The sequence below is a fragment of the Typopeltis vanoorti genome, chromosome 8, assembly GCF_054136105.1.
Source record: "Typopeltis vanoorti isolate ZY-2024b chromosome 8, IOZ_Tvanoo_1.0, whole genome shotgun sequence".
Lineage (NCBI taxonomy): Eukaryota > Metazoa > Arthropoda > Arachnida > Uropygi > Thelyphonidae > Typopeltis > Typopeltis vanoorti.
Genome location: NC_143556.1, coordinates 66,351,229 through 66,375,815, shown reverse-complemented (window position 1 = coordinate 66,375,815; position 24,587 = coordinate 66,351,229). Strand labels below are relative to the sequence as shown.

At 38.6% G+C, this 24,587-nt stretch overlaps 1 protein-coding gene across 3 annotated transcripts in view; it reads left to right on the top strand.

Moving 5' to 3' along the window:
• The window catches only part of LOC150104066 (multidrug resistance-associated protein 1-like), a 359,631-nt gene that overhangs the window by 150,329 nt on the left and 184,715 nt on the right, over positions 1 to 24,587 (top strand). For all 3 annotated transcript variants that reach the window (XM_090397253.1, XM_090397254.1, XM_090397255.1), the window contains one exon: positions 20,045 to 20,249. In XM_090397253.1, coding sequence (XP_090253379.1) covers positions 20,045 to 20,249 — 205 coding nt within the window. The remainder of the gene's footprint in view (positions 1 to 20,044; positions 20,250 to 24,587) is intronic.

Sequence of the window (24,587 nt, the reverse complement as noted above, 5' to 3'; positions counted from 1 at the left end):
AGATGTTCAAGTGAGCCACAACGCAGGCATTGCCTCTGAACTCCGGGGTAGTAGATCATAACCCGTGCCGTACCGATGTTCACTAAGTTGGGCACGGGTAACTTCATGTCCATTGTAAAAGTTACTTCCCTGGAGAACCAAGTGGGATCTTCTTTTGAAATGCTCCGCCTAACGTTAGTCACCTTTCCCCACTTAGCAAAGGCTTGTACCAGCAGGTCATCGCTGGCTTGGATGTACTCCATGGGGAACCTGTCTATTCGAAGCGTCCTCACTTGGCTCCCTACCATGACTGGTGTTATATGGTTCCCTTGTACAGAGAAACCCTCCAAAAGTTTGTCTCTTGAATCGACGTCTTTGACTACTATGATGTATTTCCCTCCTCCGTGTGGGGTGAAGGAGTAAATGTTCTGTGTTCCTATGGTCTCTTTCAGGATCTTTGTCAAGACTCTAGGCTCCTCCAAACCTGGCACTTCAATACCCAGTGTTCTCGTCCTGGGGTGGACTTGAACGAATTTGCTCATAATAACTCTGCGTATAGAAAAAAAAGGGAAAAGAAGTTGACTCTAAGTCAACCGACTTAGAGTGTTAGTAAGTTAGTAAATGAGCCTGAAAGTCTAATAATCCCGCTCTAGTGGGGAGAAAATGTCTCCACTAGAGCCAGCAAGTTAGTAAATTATTAACAAATGAATGTAAACTAAGTAATATAATAACAGAAAATCCAACACTTGTGGGAAAAGAAAAGCAAACCTGAATCAGCCGGCCTATGCAGCTCTGAAAACTTAGTGCAGGAAAACAGCTAGGCTAGTCATCAGTGGGAGCCAGGCTAGAAATACCAAGGTTTTAGCAATACAGAGCTTAAGTATTTTACCAGAACAAGTTGCCATAAGGTGTTTTAACCTTATTAAATAAAAATCTCAAGAGGAGATATAAATGTAGAAAGTATTTTACCTTGGGTATAATAAATGTTAAAGATACCAAGCTATTTTAAACCTGGTTTTAATACAAAGCATCATACATCTCCTCCAGGAGAAGTGCTTTGCATTAAGGGTAAATATTAAGATTAGTGATCAGAGCTTATTCTACTTTTACCATGAGTGGCCTTGGTCTTGCACTACGTGCAGGGTCAGCTAGACTTGCAACACTTGCAGGTGCAAACTTGACTTTTTTTGTCTGTTTGCTCACTTGGGAAATGGAATAAAACCAGGTTTAAAATAGCTTGGTATCTTTAACATTTATTATACCCAAGGTAAAATACTTTCTACATTTATATCTCCTCCTGAGATTTTTATTTAATAAGGTTAAAACACCTTATGGTAACTTGTTCTGGTAAAGTATATAAGCTTATAAGCTCTGTATTACTAAAATCTTGGTATTTCTAGCCCGGCTCCCACTGATAAGACCTCAATAAAGGTCGACACCGGTCTCTGGGTAGTGGCCCCCCTTGCCTTTAATACAAAGCATCATACATCTCCTCCAGGAGATGTGCTTTGCATTAATATTAAGATTAGTGATCAGAGCTTATTCTACTTTTACCATGAGTTGCCTTGGTCTTGCACTACGTGCAGGGTCAGCTAGACTTGCAACACTTGCAGGCGCAAACTTGACTTTTTTGTCTGTTGCTCACTTGGGAAATGGAGTAAAACCAGATTTAAAATAGCTTGGTATCTTTAACATTTAAGAAAGGATTATTTTTCACTTTTTAGTGCATTTTGTCCATAAAATTTTTTGTGGAGGACAAATAATTTTTTGTCCTCCACAAATAATCCCTTATTTTTTGTCCATAAAAATAAGGACAAAACATACTAAAAAGTGAAAAATTTGTTTATTTTTAAGTCAGTATGACAGTTGAGTTTTTAAATGTTAATTGGGAGATTGTGTCTCACTCTGTTGTCCCTATCAAAGGAGATGGAGCCTGCCTCTTCCAATCCGTCTCCTATCTTATGTATGACACTCAACTGATGGCTAGGAATGTGCATGAACTAATTGTGAGGCATGCACTGGACAACTGGGAGGAGTTCTCCATCATGTCCCACGACAGCAAAGGGGGGGGGACAACAACACCAGCTCTGCTGAGTACCTCGTTCACATGTCCTGATCCTTTACTTATGGTGGTTTTTGTAAGCTGGTGGCGGCAGAGCTGTTAGAGTTCATCTTCGAGGTTTACTGCAATGGGCAGGTCTATAAGAATATTGGTGCTGAAGGTCACCCCATGAGGAGGCTACGCTTTATGCAGAACCTTTCTAGTGGCTATTTCGATGCATACCTGCCATGTGAACCTGAAGAAGTGTCCATGTCTCCCTCAGCCCGAACTCTGCCTCCCACCTCCATCACCTCTTCCTGTCCCCAAGAAGGTTCCTGGCTGAAAAGAGGAAGCAACTTAAGGATGTGACAAGGAAATATACGCAGAGTAATCCTGCAGTGCACTGCACTGCAGTGGCCAAGTACCAACAAAATAACCCCAAGGTGCACGGAGCAGCAGAATCTTGAATGAGTAAAGCAATCCTGGAAGATGAGTAGAAAGGTGCACTTCCATGGAAGGTCAAGGCTCACTCAGGCATGGCATATGATCCTGATGTTTATGAGGCAGACAGCACTGTAGCTCTGGGTGCCATGAGTCACAAGTGTCAGTACTGCAATGCCCTCAAGTGGAAAGAGGAGGTCTGTGGCATGTGCTGCAGCACTGGCAAGGTGAAGCTCCCACCCTTTGAACTTCTGCCCAAGCCTCTCTACAGCCTGGTAATGGACAGTCACTCCAAGCACGTCCACTTCATGGAAATATACAATGGAAAAATAAAATATTCAGAATTACAATGGCTGCTACAACATGACATCATTCAGTTCCAAGCAGATTTGACGAGACGGCTTCATTCCAACCTTCAAAGTTCAGTCTGCTGTCAGCACCTCAACAGGAATCCCAATTCCTGCAAATCTATTTTTTCGGCAAGGACAAAAGCGAAGTGCAATTAAGGTGCAGCAAATTTCCTGACATCAAACAGGGATTGGACAAACAACTGCAGAGGATGCCACATGATGTTAACAGCTACATAAAGGATCTGAAGACTTCCTGGACAAGGTTCCTCCAACCTGCAAGAAGTTTGAATTCATCATCCATACAGATAGAAAGCCCGTTAATGCTCTTGGAGGTAGCTTCACTGCACCAACAGCAAATGAGGTAGCTCTGGTGATTGTTGGCCAGCAATTCAAACAGTGAGACATTGTGCTACAGAGTCACGACAGCACACTGTGGCATATCAGCTAGATCCACCGATGGTATGATCCCCTGCAGTACCCGCTCCTTTTCTGCCATGGTGAGGATGGGTACTCCATTCTCCCATCTCAGCATGACCCTGAGACTAAGTTGCCCCTCAAGAAGACAGTCACTTCTATCTTACTGCATCATGATCAGGCAAGGGGAGGCCAACCACATGGTGTACTTCAGCTCCCTCTTCAGTCAATTTTTGGTTGACACGTATGCCAGAATAGAGACTGAGAGGTTGAGCTACCTTAGGAACAACCAGGTGCAGCTGAAGGCAGACAGCTACATTCATCTGAGGGATGCGATGGGGGAAGCAGGATGTTATTCATCTGGGTCAAATGGTCATCATGCTCCCGTCATCCTTCACTGGGGGAACCTTGCTACATGCATGAGCAGACTCAAAATGCCATGACATACGTCTGCCACTACAGCCATCCTGATCCGTTCATCACTTTCACCTGGATTCTCAGGTGGAAGATATCACAGATGCACTGCTGTCCGGGCAAAAGTCCCATCATCGTCACAACATCATAGCCAGGGTATTCCATCTCAAGGTGAAGATGGCTCGTGAACAAGGGCAGCCTGTTTGGGAAAGTGCGATGCTTCATATACTCTGTGGAATGGCAAAAGCAGGGCCTGCCTCACACAGAGCTAGAGCAGTGCATCTTCCTTCATATGATCAACAAAGTCATCTGTTCCGAAATATCTGACCCTGAGCAAGACACTCTCCTCCATAACATCATCAAGGCCAACATGATTCGTGAGCCCTGTGGCAGCTTGAACCACAATTTGCCCTGCACGAAAGGAGACCGGTGCAGCAAGAGCCAATTCCCCCAAATCAATTCTCAAGGACACTCAGACAGGAGATGATGGATACCTGCAGTATTGGAGGAGGTCTCCAGCTGATGATGATGGCTTCGCTATAGAAATCATTGGGATAGAGCTAGACAACCCGCTGGGTGGTGTTGTCTAGCCCTACAACCCTGTCTGTCATGTATTTTTGATGCTCACATCAATGTGGAATTATGCAACTCTATCAAGTCCATAAAGTACATTTGCAAATATGTTAATAAGGGCAGTTACCAGGTGGCTTATGCCTTGGAGAATGAGAGGGATGAGGTGAAGCTGTATGAGAGTGGGCGGTACATCAGCAGCTTGGAGGTGGTTTGGAGGATCGTGGTGTTCCCCATTCGTGCGGAATGAAAAAAACACCTGAGTTTCCGGGAGAAAAAACCCTGTTACCTCCATATGAGATCAGCTGATTCACTTTCAGTTGGGGGGAAAAAAAAACATATTCCTCTCATCATGATGAGAATTGAAGGGTGAATGTACCATCATTCTTCCAATTGCACTGCAGAGGCACTTGTGAGAGAACAGATATGAATGCTGAAAGGAAAAGGGAGAATGGGGAGAGAAAAGTGAAAACAGGAAGAGGTGGGAAAGAGAAAGCATGTAAGAATATGTTAAATGTGCTAACAGTTGCAATACCTGGATATATATATTGAGGATGTTATTATTACTTTGTGGACTCCTCACCCTTGATGAGTCCAACGACTATAATAAATTTTAGTTTAATCCTTTATCCAAGTGTGAGCAAACAAAGTTTGCGCCTGAAAGTATCTCCAGGACTGGGGTAAGGTGGTGCAACTCGTTGCAAAGGTGGAGCAAGATAACATCACTTCTATCTCAGTATCTCTCATAATGCAAAACACATCTCCTTGCGGATATGTATAATGTTATGCATTAAGGGAAGGGCCACTACCCAGACTAGTTTTGACCTTTATTTGGCAACTCCTGTAGATAGAGATGACCTTGCTAATGCTTCTGCCTGGTATCTCCACTTGGGCCTGGCTCCCACTGAAGAGACCTCAATAAAGGTCAAAACTAGTCTGGGTAGTGGCCCTTCCCTTAATGCATAACATTATACATATCCACAAGGAGATGTGGTTTGCATTATGGGAGATACTGAGATAGGAGTGATGTTAGCTTGCTCCATCTTTACAACGAGTTGTCCGGTGTTGTACCACCTTACCCCAGTCCTGAAGATACTTTCAGGTGAAAACTTTGCTCACACTTGGATAAAGGATTAAACTAAATTTATTATAGTCTAACCAAGTGAAAAATAAACTTTCAAGAGTCCAAAGACTCGTAGAGGGAGGGTAATCTACAACTCTGTCTCTACCATTTAATCCACCACAGTACTCCTACAAAGTACTGCTACTACTATTATCATCTACACTCATCACCATCTACTGCCACCACCACCACTAGTATTTTTTTGTAAATTGTGTATTCTCAAGGCCAATTTGCCTGTACACGAGATTAGAAACCTGAGTTTTTGGGAGGGAGAAAAAAAACCCTTGCTACCTCCATATGAGATCAGCTAATTCACTTTCAGTTGAAAAAAACCCATATAAAATTTAACAGAATAAAATGCATATAAAATGAATGAATAGGGAGGTCAGAAAAAGAATCTGGAAGAAGGCATTATGAGTGCAGTATAAATAGTCAATCAGTTTTTGTGAATCCCAACCTACCAATTGTTTTAAAGCTTTTGTCTGTTTATGAGAGTATAATAAGCAAATTAGGAAGTTGACATAAGAGAAAACAGTATGAATAGCACTTAGCTACTCAGCCCAAGAAAAATTCTGCAAAGTTCTTTTTGATATATGCCTGTAGAAGGAAGAACGATATGGGAGAAGGAAGGATGTATTGACTGACTGCTAATATAGCAATCAGGTAGTTAATGAAAAGGATATATTTGAAGTATATAGTCATTTCATTCAGCTATTTCATGCTGCTGAGATTGATTCAATTGTACAAAGGTAAGGACAGAATGGTGGAAGAAGGGCTAAAATTGAGTAAGCAGAAAGTATTCAAGGCATTAAGTAAACTTAGTTAAAGTGGGAACAAAATATTTGGCATGTTGGCCTGCATTTTAAGGAAATATTCCAGGAAAAGGTTGGTCGATTGGTAGAGCCTCTGCTACTAATGGCTCAGTTAAGTAAGTTTGAGCACCGTTAGTAGTTGGAAGGGGACCAATCGTTCGATGCTGTTGGCACACTCTCCCTCGATGAGTCTTTGGACTCCCTGGAGGTGTCAAATAATAATAATAATTATTTGTGATTTGACTTGGTTGTTTAATGAGAACCTTGCAAAAGGAAGGTCTCAAGAGTCAAAGGAAAATAAAATATCACTGCACCAATGGGTAAGGTAGCAAGTGGCTTTGCTACAAGCCACTCCTATACTTGCAGTGGTTAAGATGTTGGCAAAGTTAATGAGAGCTAGGATCTATTTTAGAATTGCTAAAAGCAAGATTCTTTATAAGGACTAGCATGGATTTGTTAAGGAAAGACTGTGATTTACAACATGATGAGATATGCAAAATGAGAGAGAATTGCACATATAGTAACATGTCTAAATTTTACATGATCTTTAGGGAGATTGCCACAGAATATACAAGGGGCCAGCCGTATTTCATGCATTACAGATAGCTGCTATTTTCTTTCTTGCTCTGGGATGCTCTGTATATTTCACATGCTGAATTAAGGATTAATAGATGTGTGCTTCCTCTATCTAAACCAGTGGTTCTTAACCTTTTCGAAGTCATGGAACACTTTCGATTATAAAAACTTTTGGGAACACCAAAAGCATTAGGGTAAGAAAAGCATAAAACTAACAATAAAAATATGCATGGACTTGCCTTTTATAAAAATGGAACTTATTTTAATGTGATACTTGAACTTCTCGGCTTTTGCAGATTTCAGCAATATAAGGTCTAATATGTGATATCGCTACCCTCATCTCTTTGTCTATATTAGTATTGAGAAACCGAGCTCACACTAATATGATATTAAAAACTAACAAAATTTTCAGTGCCCTTGTGGAGAGAGAGAGAGCTGGGTATTCGGCTTGGACAAAAATCCAAAATTCCTCAAGAGTTATGTTAGAGAATTTCATTTTTAGAGTACACTCTGTTGACAAGGTAACTAATTGTTCTTCTTGTAACGAAAATTCACAACTTGATATATTAACTGTGCCAAATGGATTTCATATTAAGTCATAATTGTGTGTATTTAAGGAAGGAAAGTAAATTGAAATCTTTTCTCCAAGTATTGTTAATTGTTCTGTTATAACGAAAATAATTCCCTCGGCATTTTTATTATGGAGCGATGGAAATATATCTACCGTATCAAAAGATATATTTCGGTGATTACACCGCATTTTTTATTATTCATACAAAATAGTGAAATAATACTTCCCGACAAGCTTCGTAAATCGTAGGATTTACATCTTCAGGGGGTAAATAGTATAACTTAAAGTTTAAACAAGAGAATTAATAAATACAAATCATAACCATCTGGCTATTCATAAACTCAAGTAACAGAATGCAGATATAAAACGTTATTGACATTGAATAATACTGGACGATGTCACTTGTTCTCGTTCATACAGTCCGAGCTCAGATTGAGGTAGTTTTTTTATTAGAGCTGACCACATTTGATGAAGAATTAATTATTATTATTATTATTATTCAGGCCTCCATGGAGTCAAAAGACTCATCGTGGGGAGATCCCCCCCTAATAAAAACAAAGTATATCATACCACTCCTTAAACTCATTGACCGTTCTCACCATCACCACTCTATCAAACAATGCTTTCCACACTCCATGCAAAGAAACCACTCCTCGCCCTCTTGCTCACAGTTTCCTTTCATAACTTCCAGGAATGCCTCTTGTCATCACTACTTCCTGCTGTTCAACAAAGTGAAGAACTCCCCAGAGTCAACCCTGTAACCACCTCTCAACAATTTAAAAGTCTCAATCATATCACCTCTTCTATCTGCCAAACTCTGCAGTCCACATTCCCTCAGCCGATTCTCATAACTATTCTTGTACAGTCCTGAGACCATCTTTGTCATCCGTCTTTGTATCCTTTCCACAGTTAATTTATCCCCTTCAAATAATGGTGACCAAATCTGAGAACAATAATCCAAGTGTGGTCTGATCAGAGACTTATACAACGGAATGATAACCCTCTTATCTCTGCAGATCAGTGTCCTTCACATAATTGCAGCAATCCTATGTGTTACCCTCACCACCTTTGCAATATGTCCCCTAAACTTCAGGTTTCTATCAATCATCAACCCCCCAGATCTCTTGTCTCCCCTACTTCCTCCAGTATAACTCCTCCCATAGAGTATGCAGCATCTGATCAATGTTTCCCAAACCTCAAGACCTTACATTTTGCTGCATTAAACAGATACACCCATTCATTTGCTCATCTATCTAGCTTATTCAAATCCTCCTGCAGGGCTACCACATCTGCACTATTACTAATAATCCTTCCCAGCTTTGCATCATCCACAAACAACTGAATATCCCCTTGCAATCCACTGGCAATGTCATTGATATAAAGGTTAAACAATATAGGTCCTAGTACTGATCCCTGTGGGACCCCGCTTGTAACCCTCTGTCTCCTTGAAACTGCTCCACCATACACAACTCTTTGATACCTATCAGACAGCCAATCCTGAATCCAGTTGACCAATCTGACATCCAGACCCATGTGTTGCAACTTAAATATCAGCTTATCATGTGGCACCCTGTCAAATGCCTTTGCTAAGTCTAAGAAAATTGCAGTATATGCGTTTTTCCCTCATCTAATGTTCTTGTAACTTTATTATAAAAGGCTAGCATATTGCTAAAACAAGAGTGCCCTTTCACAAATCCATGTTGACTCTCACAGATAACATTACCCTCATCTGCCCAATGCTGTATACGGTCCCTCACTACTTTCTCCAAGATCTTAACAACTACTGATGACACACAGACTGGTCTATAATTAGACACTTCCGGTCTATTACCACCCTTATGCAATGGCACTATCTTACCTTCCTTCCATTCCCTGGGCACCTTTGCCGAAGCTAGACTTTCATTGAAAAGCTAGGTTAAAGGCACTGTCAGTTCCCCAGCACATTCTCTCAAAACTCATGGTGAAATCCAGTCCTAAAGCTTTACTGACATCCAGAGTTCTCAGTATCTCAAACACACTCTCATCCTGTACCTCTAAACCTTGAACCTGCCCAACCCTCTAGCATTAAAACTGACTCCTCCAGGATGAAATACTCCAATAAAGTGGTCATTGAACAATTCCACTATATCCTCTGCATCAGTCACTTATTCCCATTTTTATCCCACAATATCATTCTTCCACAGTCATTTCTCCTCCTACTGGCCACATAGCTAAAAAATTCCCTAGGATTTTCTTTGGATCTTAGGGCCAATCTCCTCTCATATTCCAGTTTCGCTTTCCTTACCATACCAGTCACTCTTCTTGCCTGTGTCTTATATTCTTCACACGTCCTCTCTTCACCTGTCTCCTTATATCTCTTCCATAGCCTCTTTTTCACATGCAATTCCTGTTTAATATTGTTTGTCATCCACTTTACTCCAAATTGTGTTTTCTTCTTCACTCGTGGTATACAACTTACCATTGTTGCTAACAAATATTCTTTCACAATTTTCCATGCACTAACGATATCCCGCCTTCCAATGAAACTTCCCGAAGTTGACGTCTAAGACTATTATAATCACCTGCATTATAATTCCACATAAGTTCCCGTCTCTTTGATACTCCTGCATGTCTATTAATTTTCCAAGTCAAAACTATATGGTCACTCTCTCCAACTGGTGGGAGAGATGTCATCTCAGTTATTATCAACTCTTCTTACATGTTGCCTAAGACATTTGTCCCTCAAGAATTCTAGAAATTCCATTCCACTATTGCTACATGCGTCTTCCTCTCTCCAATTTATACTACTGTAGTTAAAATCTCCCATAACAATCATTCTTCATGCACTTGCCAAACTTAGCTGTCTAAACATCTCCTGGTCCCCATCCTCCGTGCTCCTGGGTCTGTAGCAACACCCCACTAAATATCCTGTCTTGCCTACCTCTACCTCACACCATATGCTCTCAAAATCATTTGTCTCACTTCCTTCCAGAGCCCCCACTCTTAGAGGACATAGGTCATCACTTATCATAAGCAATATCCCACCACCACGCTTTCCCCTCCTATCCTGATGAAAAATGCTATACCCAGCAACTTCTATTCCTGTTATTATATCCTCTTCTGTCAACCACATCTCAGTGATCCCAATAATTTTTGGCCAGGCTGATGCTATCTGCGCCACCAATTCCTCTCCTTTATTCCGGATACTCCTGGCATTAGTATAAAGCATATAAATGCCGTTGTTTCTATACCCAGCATTTTCCCTTCTAGACTCCACTGGGCTCAGTGTTACCTAGCATCATCTGCCTTCTCCCAATATCCATTCCCACAAGAGGCCACCCCTGCTATCATCCTCCGTGGGACACACTGACTCGTTCAGAACAGCAATCTCTCCAAATGCATATGTACTTCCTCATTCAAATGTAAACGGTCTCTCGCATACAATTCCTCTCTTTCCTCAAATGCGCTCCAAGCATCCACATATACCAATCCTCTCTTGTCACACATTCTTGCTATTATGCCATTCAATATAACCGCTCTTCTGCTCAGCTCATCATTATCATACCTAGGCAACACGCACACTATTTTTCCTCTCTCTGTCTTCTTTCATACAGTCTCAAGCAAAACCTCATATCTCTCGCTGCCTGACTTACATTACCACTCAAGTCATTCATTCCTACCATCACAATCATCTCATCCACCCTTTCACTTCTCTTAATTGCCATAGCCACCCTTTCTATTGTTCCTCCTGGCAAACACTCCTCACGCATCCTATCTTGAACACCAAGGATTATTGAGTCACCATACATTATACCTCTTACCATTTCTGCTCTCCTATTGTTTCCATTCTCTCCTCTTCTTTCATTCCCATAGGTCTCTCTCATTCCCTCTCCTCTGCTGCTATTCTCTCTTCTAGCTTTCCCATACCTCTCTCTCTCCTACTGTTTCCATTCTCTCCTCTTCTATCACTTCCATATCTCTCTCTCATTCCGTCTCTCCTACTGTTTCCATCCTCTCGTCTGCTAGCATTCCCATACCTCTCTCTCATTGCCTCTCTTCTACTGTTTCTGTTCTCTCCTCTTCTAGCACCCCCATACCTCTCACTCATTCTCCTTAAATTCTCTCTCTCTCTCTCTCCTACTCTGATTCGCCTTGCATTTATCTCTTCCATTCTCCTAATCTTATCTTTCATACTTCTGCTCTCATTTACGAGACATTCCACCTCCTCATTCAACTCATCTATCTCCCTCTGCAGGTCAGTCACTCTTAATCTAAATTACCTTGATTTTTATTGCATTTGGTTGGATTTTTTAGCATATTAATAGCTCCTTTAAATTTTCTTATATAACTGTTGTTTTCTATGTATGACATCGTGTCCAGTGGAAGTGGTATGGAAAGAAAGACCCGTTTTTTGTTCTCTTTTGTATTGTACGTCTTTTTGGTGTTCAGCCATGCGTATTTCTCCAGATCTTCCTCTCTGTCCTACGTAGCAAATACTGCAACAGCAATGGATTTTTGTAGACTCCTGGTTTTTTAAGAGGATGATGAGGTGGTTTTGGTAGATGTAGGAATCTTGAGATTTTTTCCATAGGAAGCAAGGCTACTTTTATGTTGTGTTTGTTCATTAATTTGGCTAGCTTATCTGTAACATTTTTGATATAAGGAAGCAAGATTGCGTTTTTGTAATCCTGTTTTATTGTGTTGTTAGCTGGAGGCATTTTAAGGATTCTCTTGATGGTTTTTGTTTCATATTCATTCTGTTGGAGGATTTGTGTTAAGCATTTTAGTTCTTCATTACATCTTTCTTGTGTGCTGGAGATATTGTATGCTCTGTCTCAGAGTTTTAATTAAGCTTATTTTTTGTGAAGGATGGTGGTGTGAGGTTGCATTTAGAAATCTTCCAGTGTTTGTCAGCTTCCTATATACTGAGAAGGAGAGTTTACTTTATTCATTAACTTCTAATAGAATATCTAGAAAAGGAAGTTTTTTAATTTCTTCTTGTTCTAAAGTGAATTTTATGGTGTTGTGCAAATTATTGAGATAATCTTTGAAATTGACAAGTTCATCTGTTGTTCCGTTGAATATGATGAAAATATCGTCCACATAGCGTAGCCATATTTTTGTTTATGGTAATTCTTAAGAGCATCGTTTTCAAATTTTTCCATAAATAGGTTTGCTAATACCGGTGATAATGATGAACCCATCGCCAGTCCTTTTTGTTCCCAGATTCTGTCTTGATAGATGAAAAAAGTATTGTTTAAAAAGATTTAAGACGTCCGGAAGGAAGAGGGCTTCTAGGAGATTCAAAATTTCCTGTCTCGGGATGTTTGCAAACAAGCTGATAATGTCTAGACCTGTTAAGATGTCTGTTGGACCAATATATATATCTTTTCGCTTTTCTATGAAATATTTACTATTTTTTATGAAGGAAGATGTTTTTCCTATATGTTGTGAGATCATGTTGGTGAGGTATTTCGCCAAGTTGGAAGTCGGTGAATCTCATCTACTATTGGTCTTAAAGGTATATCTGTCTTATGGATCTTTGCAACACCATATATTCTTGGTATCAAAGGATGTTTTGATTATAAGTATTTTTTAAGGTTCTTCCGTTCAGAGAGGCACTTTTTTTATTAGATCATTTGTTTTTTTGTGTGTATGCCAAGTTGGGTCTCTGTCTAAGGGTTTGTATCTTCCAGGAGACTTTTTATTTTGTTATCATATTCTGTAGCATTTAAAACTACAGTTGCGTTGCCTTTATCCGCTTTGATTATGACAATATTTTTGTCATCCTTTAACTTTTTAAGGCAAGTGCATTCATTGTAAGGTAGATTCCTACGAGGTAATCTGCTTTTCAATAGTAAATCTGTACTTTCTATACGGATAAGATCTGCCATGTTTTCCGGTAGATTTCTAATTCTTTTTTCTATGTGCTATATCAATTTTTCGTAGGAAACGTGGGGGTAAGGCAAAGTTAAAACCCTTAAGTAAAAGGTTATTCTCTTCTTTTGTTAGGACTCTTGAAGAAAGGTTAATAACTACTTTTGAATGATCTAGTTTTTTATGTATTTCCTTCTTCTGAAGGAGTAAGTTGAACTTATGAATTAATGTATGTTTCTTCTGTTCTGAGATCGCTATCGCTTTGTTGAATGTAACACTATCGATGTTGTTCCATAGGTAGGATGGAAGAGATGTGGCCTGTTCATTATGAAGAGAAAAAGTGTTATTACTAATTAATGCTAATTCAGCTCTAGTGACTATAATTCTTTCTCTTAGAAAAGCTAGTTCCATTTTATGATAAATTCTAAAAGCCTTGTTTGTATGGAATATGCATTTGATTTTGATTAATTTCAGGATGACTTCGTTATCTCTGCATCGGATGAGGGAAATTAGACGGTTAATGAAGTTGAGATATTTAATGCGTAGTTTCTCTAGTTGTATAACTTTATGCCCAAAGCACTCGCCGTAAGTTTGTAATTGCAGGCGTAGACTTGTGTGGCTAATTGGTTCGAAAGATATATTTCAGTGATTACACCATATTTTTTATTATTCAGTTATACAAAATATGAAATAATAGTTCCCGACAAGTTTCGTAAATAATAGGATTTACATCTTCAGGGGGTAAATAGTATAACTTAAAGTTTAAATAAGAGAATTAATAAATACAAATTATAAATGTCTGGCTATTCATAAACTCAAATAACAGAATGCAGATATAAAACGTTATTGACGTTGAATAATAATGGACAATGTCACATGTTCTTGTTCATACAGTCCGAGCTCAGATTGGGGTAGATTTTTTATTAGAGCTGACCACACTTGGAAAATTAAACCTTGATTTTTATTGGATTGGGTTGGGTTTTTTAGCATATTAGAAGCTTCTTTAAATTGAGCAAACACAACATAATAGTAGCCTTCCTTCCTATGGAAAAAATCTCAAGATTCCTACATCCACCAAAACCACCTCATCATCCTCTTAAAAAACCAGGAGTCTACAAAATCCATTGCTCTTGCGGGATTTGCTACGTAGGACAGACAGGAAGATCTGGAGAAATACGCATGGCTGAACACCAAAAAGACATACAATACAAAAGAGAACAAAAAACGGGTCTTGCTTTCCATACCGCTTCCACTGGACACGATGTACTCTGGCAAAAAACGACGATGTCATACATAGAAAATAACAGTGATATAAGAAAATTTAAAAAGCTGCTAATATGTTAAAAAAACCCAACCCAATGCAATAAAAATCAAGGTTTAATTCTCCAAGTGTGGTCAGCTCTAATAAAAAATCTACCTCAATCTGAGCTTGGATTGTATGAACGAGAACAAGAACACGCGACATCGTCCAGTATTATTCAACCTCAATAACGCTTTATATCTGCATTCTGTTATTTGAGTTTATGAATAGCCAGACGGTTATGATTTATATTTACTAATTCTCTTGTTTAAACTTTAAGTTATACTATTTACCCACTGAAGATGTAAATCCTACGATATACGAAACTTGTCCGGAACTATTATTGCAGTATTTTGTATAACTGAATAATAAAAGAAAATGTGGTGTAATCACTGAAATATATCTTTTGAACCAATTAGCCACAGAAGTCTATGCCTACAATTACAAACTTACGGTGAGTGCTTTTGGCATAAAGTTATACAACTAGAGAAACTACGCATTAAACATCTCAGCTTCATTAACCGTCTAATTTTCCTCATCCGATGCAGAGATAATGAAGTCATCCTGAAATTCATCAAAATCAAACGCATGTTCCATTCAAACAAGGCTTTTAGAATTTATCATAAAATCGAACTAGCTTTTCTGAGAGAAAGAATTACAGTCACTGGAGCTGAATTAGCATTAATTAGTAATAACACTTTTTCTCTTCATAATGAACTGGCCACATCTCTTCCATCCTACCTATGGAACAACATCGATAGTGTTACATTGAACAAAGCAATAGCAAGCTCAGAACAGAAGAAGGAAATACATAAAAAAAAAAAAACAACTCGATCATTCAAAAGTAGTTATTAACCTTTCTTTGAGAGTCCTAACAAAAAGAAGAGAATAACCTTTTACTTAAGGGTTTTAACTTCATCTTAACCCCACATTTCCTACCAAAAATTGATATCAATGCACAAATAGAAAAAGGAATTAGAAATCTACCACACAACATGGCAGATCTTATCCATATAGAAAGTACAGCATTACTATTAAAAAGCAGATTACCTCGTAGGAATCTACCTTACAATGAATACGTTTGCCTTAAAAAAGTTAAAGGATGACAAAAATATTGTCATAATCAAAGCGGATAAAGGCAATGCAACTGTCGAAAACATTTTAAATGCTACAGAATATGATAACAAAATGAAAAGTCTCCTGGAAGATACAAACCCTTTGACAGAGACCCGACTTGGCATATACACAAAAAAACAAATGATTTAATAAAAAAAAGTGCCTCTCTGGATGGAAGAACTTAAAAAATACTTACAATCAAAACATCCTTTGATACCAAGAATATATGGTGTTGCAAAGATCTTTAAGACCAATAGTAGATGGAAGAGATTCACCGACTTCCAACTTGGAGAAATACCTCACCAACATGATCTCACAACATATAGGAAAAACATCTTCCTTCATAAAAAATAGTAAATATAAACATAGAAAAAGTGAAAGATATATATATTGGTCCAACAGACATCTTAGCAGGTCTAGACATTATCAGCTTGTTTGCAAACATCCCGAGACAGGAAATTTTGAATCTCCTAGAAGCCCTCTTCCTTCCGGACGTCTTAAATCTTTTTAAACAATACTTTTTTCATCTATCAAGACAGAATCTGGGAACAAAAAGGACTGGCGATGGGTTCATCATTATCACCGGTATTAGCAAACCTATTTATGGAAAAATTTGAAAACAATGCTCTTAAGAATTACCATAAACAAAAATATGGCTACGCTATGTGGACGATATTTTCATCATATTCAACGGAACAACAGATGAACTTGTCAATTTCAAAGATTATCTCAATAATTTGCACAACACCATAAAATTCACTTTAGAACAAGAAGAAATTAAAAAACTTCCTTTTCTAGATATTCTATTAGAAGTTAATGAATAAAGTAAACTCTCCTTCTCAGTATATAGGAAGCTGACAAACACTGGAAGATTTCTAAATGCAACCTCACACCACTATCCTTCACAAAAAATAAGCTTAATTAAAACTCTGAGACAGAGCATACAATATCTCCAGCACACAAGAAAGATGTAATGAAGAACTAAAATGCTTAACACAAATCCTCCAACAGAATGAATATGAAACAAAAACCATCAAGAGAATCCTTAAAATGCCTCCAGCTAACAACACAATAAAACAGGATTACAAAAACGCAATCTTGCTTCCTTATATCAAAAATGTTACAGATAAGCTAGCCAAATTAATGAACAAACACAACATAAAAGTAGCCTTCCTTCCTATGGAAAAAATCTCAAGATTTTTTCTACATCCATTTTCTACATCCACCAAAACCACCTCATCATCCTCTTAAAAAACCAGGAGTCTACAAAAATCCATTGCTGTTGCAGTATTTGCTACGTAGGACAGACAGGAAGATCTGGAGAAATACGCATGGCTGGACACCAAAATGACGTACAATACAAAAGAGAACAAAAAAACGGGTCTTGCTTACCATACCACTTCCACTGGACATGATGTACTCTGGCAAAAAACGATGATGTCATACATAGAAAACAACAGTTATATTAAGAACATTTAAAGAAGCTGCTAATATGCAAAAAAAAAAACCCAACATGTGAACAAGAACATGTGACATCGTCCAGTATTATTCAACCTCAATAACGTTTTATATCTGCATTCTGTTATTTGAGTTTATGAATAGCCAGACGGTTATGATTTGTATTTATTAATTCTCTTGTTTAAACTTTAAGTTATACTATTTACCCCCTGAAGATGTAAATCCTATGATTTATGAAACTTGTTGCGAACTATTATTTCAGTATTTTGTATAACTGAATAATAAAAAATGTGGTGTAATCACTGAAATATATCTTTTGAACCAATTAGCCACAGAAGTCTACGCCTGCAATTATCTACTGTATTTTTTTCTGATATGCGAGTTTTTCCAAAGAGATACTTTTTTTCTGAAAAGCTGACAATTTGTCAGTGGATGTCAAAATATTTTCATTTTCTATTATTACTTGTATTAACATGTTATTTAAGTAATTAAAAATATGCCATTTTAGCACACCAAATATCATTTTCAAGAAATTTTACAAAAGCATCTGTATATTGGCCATTGAAAAAAGGCCAATAATTCATTAAGTTCTAAAATTAGGAATAGCACTTTACTCCTGGATTATAAAAGCAAAGATTCTTGGTTTCCAAAGATATGCAAAAGTTTTTTAAAAAAGGCGTGCTTTTAAAGGTCTTGACTTGATATAATTTACCATATTTACAACTTGGGCTAGTACAGGTTTTAATATTTCCAGTAATGCTTTTGAAACTAGGGATTCTGTGTGCAGAAAACAGTGCATAGATATAATATATCCTACAAACACATGACCTATAAATGATATTCCATTGGTTTAGAAGTCAATGCGCAGCAGTCTTCAGTTGTTAGGTTCAGAGTAGCCAATTTCACTCGGAACAGTCTCATGTTAAATCTTTTGCCGGCGGAACACTTGTAATCAGTTCGCGGAACACAAGTGTTCTGGGGAACACTGGTTAAGAAGCACTGATCTAAACTGTAATTTCATTAATTTACAGGGAAAGCCCAGTAATGGACTTTCAGGGAAAGTTACATATACAGGGAAAGCCCAGTAATGGATTTTCTGATGAAGAAACATTTAGCATTTTAAGATGCGAAATGTTAAAAGGAAAAACAGAATTTTCCTTGAAACTCAAACGTTTGCTTTTTAAAAGAGTTGTAAAACTTTTTACAACTTACTTAATGGCTTGCCAAATCACATTGTTTTATATACTATATTATATATTTTATATAATGTTAGGTCATTGTTTTTAATTGCTAGTATGCAATTTATAACTGCATACTAGCAATTAAAAACAATGACCTAACATTGCTTTTAATGAACAATCATTCTTTTCTCTTTATATAGTCTTTTTGAAGAGCTTATTATTTATACATTAAAAAAAACTTTTTTCCAAAATTTAGTTATATATTGGTTTCAGTAGATATTTATAGCCATTTACAGCCTAATAGCATAAATTATTACAATGCTTCCACAGAGGTCAACTTGTAAGAGGGTGGGGGGGGAGGTAAAATCCTAGTACACTAACCATTCACATAAAATCTCTCTCTCACACACATGAACTCACAAACATCTCTGTCAAATCATTCTATGCATTCAGCTCTCTCTCTCTCACATATACACACACACAAATCTAGTCACATCATCCCTGCTGACCACAATTTTCCTAAACATCCACAGGTGACCACTACTTTTTCTTCTTTCTCTCCAACTGTGTATTGAAAAATTTCCCTTGCATCTATTCTGTAAAACTACCTTAAGTAACATATGTTTCTGTTATATGTTCCTCCTATCAGCCAATTTATTTGTAACTCCAGTTTTTTGATCCATCCTCCAGGAAACATTCCACTGACCTCACACCATCCTAGTTAGTTGTCCACCTTTGGATCTTCTCCATTACTTCCTAAAGCAATCAGATCTGAGCAGTAGTCTCAATGTAGTCATATCAGTCGTACAAAGAAGGATAACTTCCTTATCCCAACTAGTCATATTTTTCAACATACAACTGATCCTTTGAGTTATATTGCCCACTTTTGCAATGTCTCCTTAACTTGAACTCCCTGTCCACCATCATCCCAAAATGCCTAGCCTTATCAAATACAATATGCAACTTATTATTATTAACATCTGACCTCATAGTTACACACTATCACACACAAATAATCTCATCCAACCATTCCTTAAACTGATTATTGTGTCTGCATTCACAACACACTCAGGCAATGCATTCCACTTACCATCCAATCTCCATTTAAAGAACATGTCCTCACTCCTTTGCTCACACCCTCTTTATACAGCTTCTAGGGATGGCCTCTTGTTCTATCCCCTCTCCTATTCTATGAAAAATCTCTTCCATGTCAACTGACAACAACCCGTGACTAGCTTATATATCTCAATCATATTCCCCCCCCTCCTCCTGTTTTGTAAGGCTTTGTAATTTACATTCTCTCAATCTGTCCACATTCCAAAGACCACTGACTACTTTTGTGAACTCCCTTTTCTTCTCTGGACCCTTTTTAACATATCCTTGTCACCATGAAACCCACTGTTCAAATTTGTGCATAATAATCCATTAGCCTGGATTCTATCAATTTATGCTACCTTATTGAAATCACAATGATCATCCTTTCCCACAAATGAAAATCGATACTGTGTATTCAACTTTCCATGATTTGGAACATGGATGAATAATTGTTCATAAATAGTTGTTTTTCTTCATCTTGCTAGATATCCTCATTAATTTTTGGTGTAGCTGCTAAATGCAAATAAAATTTTTAAAATATTATGGACAATGGATAAAACGCAATTAGCACATCAGAGATTAAAGTAGGAATCTAAAATATTACATTTCTGCACTGTATAATTTCTAAATAAGAGAGGAGTTTTGTGTTCTGATTTTAGTTCAAGTACATTAATGTATTTTTTCTAATAGGAAATATGCTAAATTTTCATATAAGAATAATTAAACTACATTTCTTAATATTTCAAGGTCCTTATCAAGAGACAGCACTGCAAGTGAAGTTCATTTTGAAGAGGGTTCTCCTGAATTTATTTTCTCCACATCCTGTTCATATGAGGAAAAGGAAATGTTAGATTCCAGCATTCGAATGTCAAGATCAAATAGCATAGCAGAAAGAAAGTCGTCTATCATAGACACAAAATTGACTCTCATGGAAACCTCTGAGACTGGCCAGGTAACGTGATTTTCTCAGAGGATAGGATAGAAGAGGATTGTGTGTGTGTGTGTGTGTGTGTGTGTGTTAGTCTAGCCATAAATACTGTTACAACTTTGAACAGCACATAAACCTTTTATTTATCAGTAAATAGCAACACCCAGTGTTCGAAATGTTCCACTTTAGCCTTTATGAATGCCTGAAGTCTATGAGACCACATATTGATGGCAGCATTGCACAACATCCAACAGAAATGCTGCCACTGTTCGTTCCAAATCCACCTTCAGGTTGATGATTATTATTATTATTACTACGGGCTACTCCAGGAGTCCTTAGTACAACAACTACAATAATGGTACAATAACTCATCGAGGGAGGCCCTAAACATCATGTTCACACAACTGTTCAACATTCTCACAGTATCTATTATACCTTGCCTTGAACTCGCATAGTACCTGCATAGAGCCCTCATAGCACCCACAACAGACTCTGGCAGCTTATTCCACTCATTTACCACTCTAAAAGTAAAGAACCCAGCTCTAACACCCCTGCTAACCACGCTCTTGCCCAGCTTCCATGGGTGTCCCCTAGTTCTCCCACCACTAGTCCTGATCTCAAAAAATATCATCTGAATTAATCCTATAGAATCCTTTTAGCAATTTGAATGTCTCAATCATATCTCCCCTTTTCCGCCTATCAACTAGTTTCTGCAACCCACAAATCTTCAACCTGTTCTCATATGGTTCATTCCATAGACCTGCTATCATCTTAGTCACTCGCCTCTGGATCCTCTCCACCTCCTCCCCATCAAGAAGGAACCGAGGTGACCAAATCTGGGCACAGTAGTCGAGATGAGGTCTTATTAGGGCTCGGTACAGAGGTACAATAACTTGCTTGTCTCTGCTTGTCAAGGTATTTTTCAACAACCAAGTGAGTTGATGAGCTGATTTAGCTACTTTTGCAATGTGCCCCCCTAAACTTCATCTCCCTATCCACCAACACTCCCAAGTCCCTGGCCTCATCAATCTCTTGGAGTACAGTTCCACCAATGTGGTATACTGCTGCTAATCTTTTCACTCCAAAATGCATAACCTTACATTTTGTCACATTAAATTGACATCCATTCTCCTTAGTCCAGAACTCCAATCTATCTAAGTCATCTTGCAAGACTTTGACATCTTCTGCGTTCACTATCGCCCTACCCAACTTTGCATCATCAGCGAACAAATGAACTGTCCCACTTAGACCCTTCCCTATATCGTTAATGAACAGATTAAACAGCAGTGGTCCAAGAACAGAACCCTGTGGCACACCACTAGTCACAGGCCGTCTTTTGGACTCTACTCCTGAATAAACTACTCTTTGATATCTCTCCATCAACCACCCAGCTATCCATCATAGCATAGCAGAAAGAAAGTCGTCTATCACAGACACAAAATTGACTCTCATGGAAACCTCTGAGACTGGCCAGGTAACATGATTTTCTCAGAGGATAGGATAGAAGAGGATTGTGTATGTGTGTGTGTTAGTCTAGCCATAAATACTGTTACAACTTTGAACAGCACATAAACCTTTTATTTATCAGTAAATCATTTACAGCTCTTTGCACGTGCAATGACCACATGTATAACATGCATATAGCAACACCCAGTGTTCGAAATGTTCCACTTTAGCCTTTATGAATGCCTGAAGTCTATGAGACCACATATTGATGGCAGCATTGCACAACATCCAACAGTCAATGATGCCGAGGTGTCGTTTCTTACAGGCTACTTGCTCAATCTCTGACCACAATTTGATGTCCAACAGATTCATATCGGTCATCATTTAGTACATGTGACATTATTCTGTGCAAAACTTTCATCTCTCACTACATCGCTTTCAGTGTTCTCACAGGATTACAGCAGAGGTGTGCCTTCGGAGCCCTCACAAGCTGTTTTGTCCTAATTCAGCGTGATTGATCTCTTCTTTGGCAATCAGATTCATCTTCTGTGTCACTATAACAGTTAATAGTCTGATACACAAACATCCTACTGATGTTGAGTGTTTTTACCATGTTGAAAAATAACAGGTGGCTGCATTCCAACCTTGTGAAGTGCTACATAGTATTCTTGAGGGACAAATGTCTTAGGCAACATGTAACAGAGGTAACAAGAGGTTCAAGAGATTTGGTTATAGCATCCAAAGAGCTGATAATAACTGAGATGACATTTCTCCCACCAGTTGGGGAGAGTGACCATATGGTTTTGACTTGGAAATTGAATAGACATGCAGGAGACAGGAACGTATGTGGAATTATAAAGCAGGTGATTATAATAGTCTTAGACGTCAACTTGGGGAAGTTTCATGGAGGGAGGAATTGGAAGGCCGGGATATCATTAGTGCTTGGGAAATTGTGAAGGAATGTTTATTAGCAGCAATGGTAAGCTGTATTCCATGAGTGAAGAAGAGGACACAATTTGGAGTAAAGTGAATGACAAACAATATTAAACAGGAGCTACATGCGAAAAAGAGACTACTATGGAAGAGATATAAAGAGACAGGTGAAGAGAAGATGCATGAAGAATATAAGACACAGGCCAGAAGAGTGACTAGTATGATAAGGAAGACGAAACTGGAATATGAGAAAAGATTGGCCCTTAGATCCAAGGAATATCCTAGGGAATTTTTTAGCTATGTGGCCAGTAGGAGGAGAAATGACTGTGGAAGAACGACATTATGGGATAAAAATGGGAATAGAGTGACTGATGCAGAGGACATAGTGGAATTGTTCAATAAACACTTTATTGGAGTATTTCATCCTGGAGAAGTCTATTTGAATACTAGAGGGATTGAGTATTCAATCCCTCTAGTATTCAAATAGGTTTGGAGTTTAAAGGTGCAGGAGGAGAGTGTTCCACATACTGAGTACTCTGGATGTTAGTAAAGCTGTGGGACTGGATGGTATTTCACCACGAGTTTTGAGAGAATGTGCTAAGAAACTGAGAGTGCCCTTGACCTGGCTTTTCAATGAAAGTCTGGCTGCGGGAAAGGTGCCCATGGAATTGAAGGAAGGTAAGATAGTACCATTGCATAAGGGTGGTAGCAGACTGGATGTGTCTAATTATAGGCCAGTTTGTGTGTCATCAGTAGTTAACAAGATCTTGGAGAAAGCAGTGAGGGACCATATACAGCATTGGGCAGATAAATGTAATGTTATCAGTGAGAGTCGACATGGATTTGTAAAGGGGTGCTCTTGTTTTAGCAATATGCTAGCCTTTTATGATAAAGTTACAAGAGCATTAGATGAGGGGAAAAGCATATACTGCCATTTTCCTAGACTTAGCAAAGGCATTTGACAGGGTGCCACATGATAAGCTGATATTCAAGTTGCAGCACATGGGTCTGGATGTCAGATTGGTCAGCTAGATTCAGGATTGGCTGTCTGATAGCTATCAGAGAGTTGTGTATGGTGGAGCAATATCAAAGAGGTAGAAAGTTACAAGTGGGGTTCAACAGTGCTCAGTACTGGGACATATTGTTTAACCTTTATAATCAATGACATTGTCCGTGGATTGCAAGGGGATATTCTGTTTGTGGATGATGCAATGCTGGGAAGGGTTATTAATAATACTGCAGATGTGGTAGCCCTGCAAGAGGATTTGAATAACCTAGATAGATGGACAAATGAATGGAGGTGTCAGTTTTATGCAGCAAAATGTAAGGTCTTGAGGGGACACATCAATGGGATGCTGCATACTCTATGGGAGGAAGTAGGAGAGACAAGAGATCTGGGGTTGATGATTGATAGAAACCTGAAATTTAGGGGACATATTGCAATGGTGGTGAAGGTAACAGAGAATTGATGCAATAATGATAAGGACACTGACCTGCAGAGATGAAACGGTTATCATTCCGTTGTATAAGACTCTGATCAGACCAGACTTAGACTATTGTTCTCAGATCTGGTCCCCAGGATTTTAAGGGGATAAATTAACTGTGGAAAGGGTACAAAGGCGGATAACAAAGATTGTGTTGGGACTGTACAATGTTAGTTATGAGGATCGGCTGAGGGAGTGTGGACTGCAAAGTTTGGTGGATAGAAGGAGGAGTCATATGATTGAGTGAACCACCTCTCAACTTTTAAACTGTTGAGAGGTGTTTACAGGGCTGACATTGGGGAGTTCTTTCGCTTGGTTGAACAGTGGGTAGGAGTCATGACAAGGGGGTCATCCCTGGAAGTTACGAAAGGAAACTGTGAGAAAGAGGGTGAGGAGTGGTTTCTTTGCATGGAGGGTGGTTGAACTATGGAATGCATTACCCGATGGAGTGGTGAGAGCAAGAACAGTCAATGCATTTAAGGAGTGGTATGATAGACTG